Source organism: Montipora foliosa, chromosome 7 (genome assembly GCF_036669935.1).
Source record: "Montipora foliosa isolate CH-2021 chromosome 7, ASM3666993v2, whole genome shotgun sequence".
NCBI lineage: Eukaryota > Metazoa > Cnidaria > Anthozoa > Scleractinia > Acroporidae > Montipora > Montipora foliosa.
Window position 1 is genome coordinate 319924 of NC_090875.1, and position 7500 is coordinate 327423.

General features: G+C 35.6%; 1 protein-coding gene across 3 annotated transcripts in view; it reads left to right on the top strand.

The window, feature by feature from the left end:
• The first annotated feature begins 195 nt into the window (after positions 1-195).
• Positions 196-7500, top strand: part of LOC138009498 (uncharacterized) — a 41049-nt gene continuing 33744 nt past the window's right edge. Inside the window, exons 1-4 of one of the 3 annotated variants that reach the window (XM_068856535.1) lie at positions 196-283; positions 3619-3780; positions 4712-4920; positions 7439-7500. The exon at positions 7439-7500 is cut by the window's right edge and continues 201 nt beyond it. In XM_068856535.1, the coding sequence (XP_068712636.1) occupies positions 4791-4920; positions 7439-7500 (192 nt within the window). In that variant the 5' untranslated portion in view covers positions 196-283; positions 3619-3780; positions 4712-4790. Of the gene's footprint in view, positions 284-3618; positions 3781-4711; positions 4921-7438 lie in introns of those variants that run through there. The other 2 variants (XM_068856536.1, XM_068856538.1) reach the window with 2 other exon arrangements.

Sequence of the window (7500 nt, forward strand, 5' to 3'; positions counted from 1 at the left end):
GGGGGCGTATCTCACTTTCTAAATAAATTGTTAAACTGCTAATAATCAGTCTGGCCAAAGTCACCCACAAAGCATTGCAAATTAGTCCTGCAAAGTCCTTAGGAAAGATAAATAACTTCAATTCACTTCACTTCACTTCACTTCAGTGTATGCACGTAGGTGTTCAACGCTGACTTCATTATGACCTCTTCTTCCTCAGAAAGAAACAACTTGTGCCAAGATATCTCACGGAAGGCATTGACCAAGAAGGCTTTGAAGAGAGATTTCATCAATAACTTTATTGGTGAGAAGGCATTTATATTACATGTTGAGTCTTAAAAGGCGATTATCACAATTGTATGCTCTAGGGCATACAATTGTGAATACTTAAGCCAGTAGTAAAAGAATGGAAGAGGATTTGAAACCTGCAGACACATGGTCAAAACTGCAGACTTGGGCATTTCAAGACTTCGTTAAACACATGAATGCCTCTCTTGGCAATTCAAATGTGTGACTTTCCTGTATACATAGTCTGTAACTTCATACAGTTACGTTTAACAAGGAAACACATGAAGTACATTTGTACTGTGTGGCACGGACTCAGTATAAACTCCGGTGGTTTGGAAGAATTGAGAGAAGATCATACAAAACCCAGACTACAGGTTTGTACCTGCCCCAAGAAATTTCTAAGCTCACTGAGGTTGTCTAGGTGTGATGGACATTTCCAGACTGCAGACTGCCTACAAATAGCACATCATTTAAGTATAAGTACCCATTTCAAATAGTTGCTGATAAACATTATTCAAGGTCTAAGAACCCCGTTTTAAAATTGGTGAGCTTTCAATAATTGTTGATTTAGAGTCAGTCTGCAGTCTTCAGTCAGCCAAACGTCGGACATCGGGTTTGTATGGGCCTGTGCAAACCAAGTAGTTATTAGTTAAAGTTTTATTCCTTTTGTAAAATCATAATTACTTCAGGACAAGCAAACACAGACAAATGCAGAGATTAAAGGCAAATGTATTGGCAAATACAACATGGAATATGTCTTTTCTCTTTCCCATTTGTAAGCCAGTGTGTCGTTGAAAAATAACACCCAAAAACTGTTTGTTCACTGGCTCTAAAACATGTATAATTATTAATATTAACCATTCACCCTTAAACAGGCCATACTTCGTAACATCAGACGGAGTTACTCGTCAATGGGGGAACCCCTACACCTGTAGGAGTCAATGGGTAAACAGCTATTAACCAATTGCAACATGTACTATTTGAATTATTCTAGTTGGTGCATTTTAAATAAGCCTAAATTACACGGCCCATTTGGCTTAAAACCAAATAAACGCAGTGATAGTTTCTTAACCTAGTATAAATGAGTTTTAGGGCTCTCACAGGGGAGGTGCACACCAGGCATTAATTACTATATCCTTTTTCTTGATTTTCTGCAGCTCTTCACTTTATTGGAATCCCTCTCTTCCCATTTTTGTGCTTTACTGACAGCCAGTAAAGCTCTGTCATGACTGTTTTTTTTCCTTTATCAAGCCTGTTCTACTATGTATGTTGTGGCCACGCTAGGTAGTTGTGGGTAACAAATATAAATTTGTAAATTTGTCTCAAAATTTTATGTTCTGTTCTGTTTGAAAGTAAGTAGAAGTACATGTAAGTAAGTATTTAAGTTTCCTACTCAAGTAAGACTGGACAAACCATGATGCCAGGTTTTTTTGAGTAGCTTTATATTATTGAAGTAGTATTTTTCAATAGATATATGTCTTTCTAAGTGACAAATTCTAACGTTTCATCAAATATGACATCACGGTAAATTCAGACTTGGGATTCCACAGAAGGAATTTCAAGTTGTGCAAATTAGCTTTATTAAATTACTAGGAATTTCTGGGAATTTCTTGGAATATCTTGGAATAAATGAGGAAAAACTTGGAATTAGACTGAATTTTGGGCAATAGCTGGAATGTTCTTCAACGAGGTCAGAAAAATCAAGAAGAATAGCTTGAAGTAACTGAGAAATAGAAGTGTATGCACATGTGGACACATTTCAGATAAACCAGACAGAACTATAAAGAAAATGGCTGCTTGCATTTTTGTCTGCTGTAAAGGACCTTTCCCTGCTGTCCCATCAAATTCCCGAGAGTTCCAACTCACTGAGTTCTTTTAATGGCATAACTTGGAATTCCTAGGAATTCCAAACCCGTTGAGAGACCATATTCGTCAATTTCTAGAAATTACTGAGAACTCCAAGCTTCTCAGGCTTGGCGTATTTGCATATGTGGGAAAAGTTGGGAATTTCACAAGGGAATTCTGGGATTAATTGCTTAGAACTGTACTGGTTAGTGAGAATTCTTTCATATAATCTCCTTTCCATTAATTTATTCAATTTTACTTGTTGGCACTTACTGACAACTACATTAACTAATCTCACAAAAATAGTTTCCAACATACATGTAGCAATGACATGGGCATCCTTCACCCTGTCATGCCACCTTGTTTTTATAAGTTAGAAAAGCATTCATGTCAATATTAAAGACCCTTAACAATTCAAAACCCAAATAGACAATTTCAATCAGTTTAACATTCATTATCAGTAAAGGACATGTCCTCTCAGCAGACTACTTTTGCTATGTTGACAGTTGTTGTTGAAGTTTTTTATTGGTTTACAATTTTTCAAACCAGCTCAATTTTAATTTTTCTTTGTCTAATACTCATTATTATAATATGTGAAACAAAGGGAAATTAAAATTGAACTAGTTTTAAAAAAATTTAACCAGGAAAAAAATTGTGAAAAACTGCATGTATTATACATATCAACAAAGCTGTTTGTTGGTGTTAATTGTGTTGACAGGTGCTGACTGAGGAAATTGTTGTCTATAATTCCCTTTTCCCTATTTCTCTGATACCTTTGATTAATAAATTTATTATTCCTGAACTTCAAAGTTTCCTCAACAAATTGAATTTTTAACAGAAAACTAAAAGTTGCCTAATCTTCATTCAATCTGTATAATATAATGATTTTGGATAGTGATATTAAGAGGCTTTGGACATCATTTAGTTTGTAGTTAACAAAAACCAGGAATGACCTAAATGAGCCACAGCGGTATCTATTAAAAATGATCTAACGTGACCTAAAATGAGCTACTGTTACGTAGCTCAACAACAACTGTACAGTATCTAAAATGAGTAGGTCATTTTATGTCATTTTATAGATACCGTTGTAGCTCATTTTAGGTCAGTTTAGATCATTTTAGATCATTCCTTGTTTTAGTAACTGCGCATTTAGTTCCTCATTACTTCCTGTTTTGTTTAGTGATGATACGATTTGGCTATGGTATGGGACAACTGTACATGCACCAGACTCAAAGATTGGGAAAATTAGAATGAGGGAAATAAAAGGCTTTTGATCTTCAACAATTAAGTTGCCTCTTACCTTTCAAATACGTTTCACAAATGATACCATTTAATTCCTTTTCTGGAAAATTCATTCTGTGCCTCCATGTCCCGATGCCCTTCCTACTCTTTGACACTGCATGAGCCCTATTAAAGGTGTCATTAGAGCGATGTACCCTGAGTTATGTATTTCAAATGCTTGTTAGGGTGCTGCGGTAATACGTTTTTTGATACCTTTTAATTTAGGGAGAGGAGTGTTCACAACTAAGGAATTTTCAAAGGGTCAGTTTCTGCTGGAATACAAAGGAGAACTTATCTCACAAGATGAAGGCTCTTCACGGGAACAATCTTATGATGAAGATTTAGGAAGTTTCCTTTTTTTTTTAAGGAAGGTTCAAAGAGATTTTGGTAAGACATTTCGCTGCTTAGATATTTTCCCCACATGAAAAAAGTTCTCAATTTTATTGATCTGCCAATAACTGGTACTCTACAACATAGTTTTTTTTTTGTTAATTCAAATTAAATACTTACAAATAAACTTTGTTCAACTCAACTTTTATGAGTTCTGTGAAAAGCTAATAAAGGATGTTTGGGAATAATTGGACAATACCAGCAATTTTAAAGAAGGCAGGAGGAATGCCACTTTTAATTAATTTGCCGTAATTTAACATCTTCTCTGGCATTGCAAATTAAGTGGTTCTAAAAATGGTCTGTAAAAAATGCCTGGGTGGAAAATGTTTTCACATACTATATGGACATTTATTTAGTTACTATAATGATACATATGCTTTGAGCTTGTGTGTAAATATTATTTGAGGACAACTAGTGGAATATATTACTGACAATAGTTCTGTGATGCTTGCCAAATCTAATAATTAGTATTATTACTGGGCTGCCATATATGGCAGTCCAGTTGGAATCTGAGTAGCATTTATCCATTTTATGTTCATTTTCCTGTGTCGGAAATCAGAAAAGTTGCACATTTAATAGAGTCTTTCCTATCACTCCCCTGCTAAAGATTGTCTGTGTTGCCAGTCTGCCCTCTCCACATATCTTTAGAAGGTTTCAGGGGGCAGTAGAAAGACATAGAATTTATTCGGTAGACATTGTAGAATACTTAATTAAACGGCAATGGCGGCTTTAAGCGGATGTAACGCGAATGGTGATTTACTGAAATAATTATTATATTATCTTTGTTTTATTCTTAAGTACTTGTAAGAATACAGTTCTTCAGTTTAGTTAAAGCAAAAGTATTAAATTACAGTACAAATTTGAAGGAATAAGAGCAACTAATTCCTTAAAAATTAAAAAAAGAAATGAACATGCAATTATTTTCCAGTGTTGATGCCACATTCTCAAGTGGACTTGGAAGACTTGTTAATGATGCATTTCCAAACAAACCCAATTGCAATTGTGCGATGAGAAAAATTAAAGAGGGACCATTGATTTATCTTGCACTTTATGCACTGCGGGATATCATGATTGGTGAGGAATTACGCTATGACTATGGAGTGAAAGACCTTCCGTGGCGCAACCTGCATGCTGAAGGTAATGAAATGTCTTTTAATGGATTAAATTATAGCAGTTTTTATGTGTTCATGAGTAAGAATAGTGAATGTCTTAAGTAACTCACTGGTAAATTTCTATTATTTCAAGTTATTTTTGTCTGGTTTTTTGAACATTATCCATGAGTTTCACAGATTTTTACACTGAGGATGAACAATATACCAGTGCACACACTCTGGATCCACGTATAAAATTTAAGCAATAAACTTGAATTGAACATTTGCTCCCTTATCTTTCAGGAATGTAATGATTTTTTACAAAATTCATGCACATACATGTAGTTAATAATTTTATTTAGAAGTCCTGGGACATGACACTCATTCACAGTAAACCATTCAACCATTACCTGATGGAAGTGAATTTAAGTTACTTTATGGGAACATGGGAAGATAATTTCACCGCTCACACTGGAAATCTCATCTTTCACTTTTTACACTTTAAGTTAACAATTACTGTAAATTTATTAATTTAATGTTTTCATATTAACCCAATTCCTTTCACTTCTAGAAGGGCGTTACTAATTTTTTATAAACGGAATGGAACGGAACGGAATAATACCGGAATAACACCGGAATGAAACGAAATGAACAAGAATGGTACCGGAATATACCGGAACGAGCCGGAATGACACAGGAATGAGGCGGAATGACACCCAAATAAAGCGGAATATTAACTGGAATGAACCTGAAAATGCCAACATTTGGTGTTTTAGTTAGCGCTAACGGATTTTCGTTTGTTTCAGTCAGTTTTTGTTGTGTCATGTGATTCCCTAAAAGGGAATTGCATGTGTTTTTGCCTTTTGTAACATTTGGAACACTTTGATCACGAGAAAAATTTGACAGGTATATCTGTCGTGTCAAGTACAGACAGTAACAGTAGCAAGAGAAACAGAATGTCATTCTAATTGTTTTTGTCTATGGATCTCGGAGGTGGTTTTCACTGTGCGAGTCAGAAAACCCGTGAACATTTTGATTTCATTCTGACAGGTCAATTGTGTATTGACCAATCATAATCAAGTTCAGCGAACCAGAAACTAATTACTGTTGCTGCTTGCCTACTTCCCACGACCCTCACGTGATGGAGATATACGGAAATAGATTCGCGCAAATGGCCGGAAGCCTCTTTTTCTCTTCTCGATTGTTGTCAATAATGCCATCGAACCTGAACGCACTGTTTCCTTGTTTGAAGATAGAAGTCAGAAGCACAGAAAAAAGATTGATCGTTGATAACATATTTACATGAAGGATTGTGAGAACATATCGTGACTCGTTCGGCAAGCCTTGGTACTTCCCCTTTAATGTAAACTGTTTTTTTGTCAGTCTCTCTATTCTGCAACAATTATTCATTCACTGTCTGCATGGAATGATAAAAATTACTTTTTGTTCCTTGTCATCCCGGTCCACGCTCATCAGCTTGATTCTGGTGTCCTTCTGGTTTATTCTGCCTTATTCTGCCTTATTCTGTTGTCATTCCACCTCGTTCCGGTATATTCCGGTACCATTCTTGTTTATTCCGTCTCATTCTGGTGTCATTCGGTTTTATTCCAGAGTCATTCTGCCTTGTTCCGGCATATTTTGGTTCATTCCGGTATATTCCGCTTTATTTTTGTTTATTCCGGTATATTCCGTTCCATTCCGTTCCATTCCAGGTGTTTAGTAACGCCCCTTATAGAAGTGAGGGTTAAGATTTTACTCTGGCTATATATAACGCCAGATTATTTTACGTGTACTCAGCAATTGACAGGAGCAGTGCACTGTAGGACGGTATGAATGGGTTATTGGATACCAGTACGTATTATTGTACTTGATGCTTACACTGGTGACTGGTCTTTCTCTTTTTAGCTAATTGTCTACATAGTTTGCATGTAATTGGTTTGATGTAGGTCTTATAATGGAAAACTCTCTTTATATTTTATGTCCCCATTATCAGCGCATTTTGTGCTCTTTTTTGTATGTATGTCCCCATTAACCCATGATGAACTCCTAGAAGTGAGACTTTACTCAGTGGGATTTTACTCAGGCTTAAAGCCCAGACGATTTTACTTGGTGATTTATGGGGACACTTAAGTTGGGAATGGGTTAAACTCTTTTTACATTAATTTTTATGTCCCCATTATCAGCGCGTTTTGTGCTCTTTTTTTTATGTATGTCGATCCCCATTAACCCATGATGAACTGCTAGAAGTGAGACAGACTTAATGGATTTTACTCAGGCTTAAAGCCCAGACGATTTTACTCGGTGATTTGTGGGGACACTTAAATTGGGAATGGGTTAAATGGATACTAGTGAATAACAGTATTCTAACTTGTGCTTGTTGCTGTACACCTGAGTCTTTTTCTTTTTAGCTGATTGCAGTCTTTAATTACATGAAGGATGTAATAATATTGTTTTACTGTAGGTCTTTAATACATGTACATGTATAACGGAAAACTTTCTTTGTATTCTAAGGTGAATATTATATGGACCAGAACCAAAGTGATTTAATTCATTTTCTATAACAGAAAGCATCCTTGTGGAACATAGTTATCTTTTGGAGAGTGCTCAAGAAGGCGCTAATTTGAAT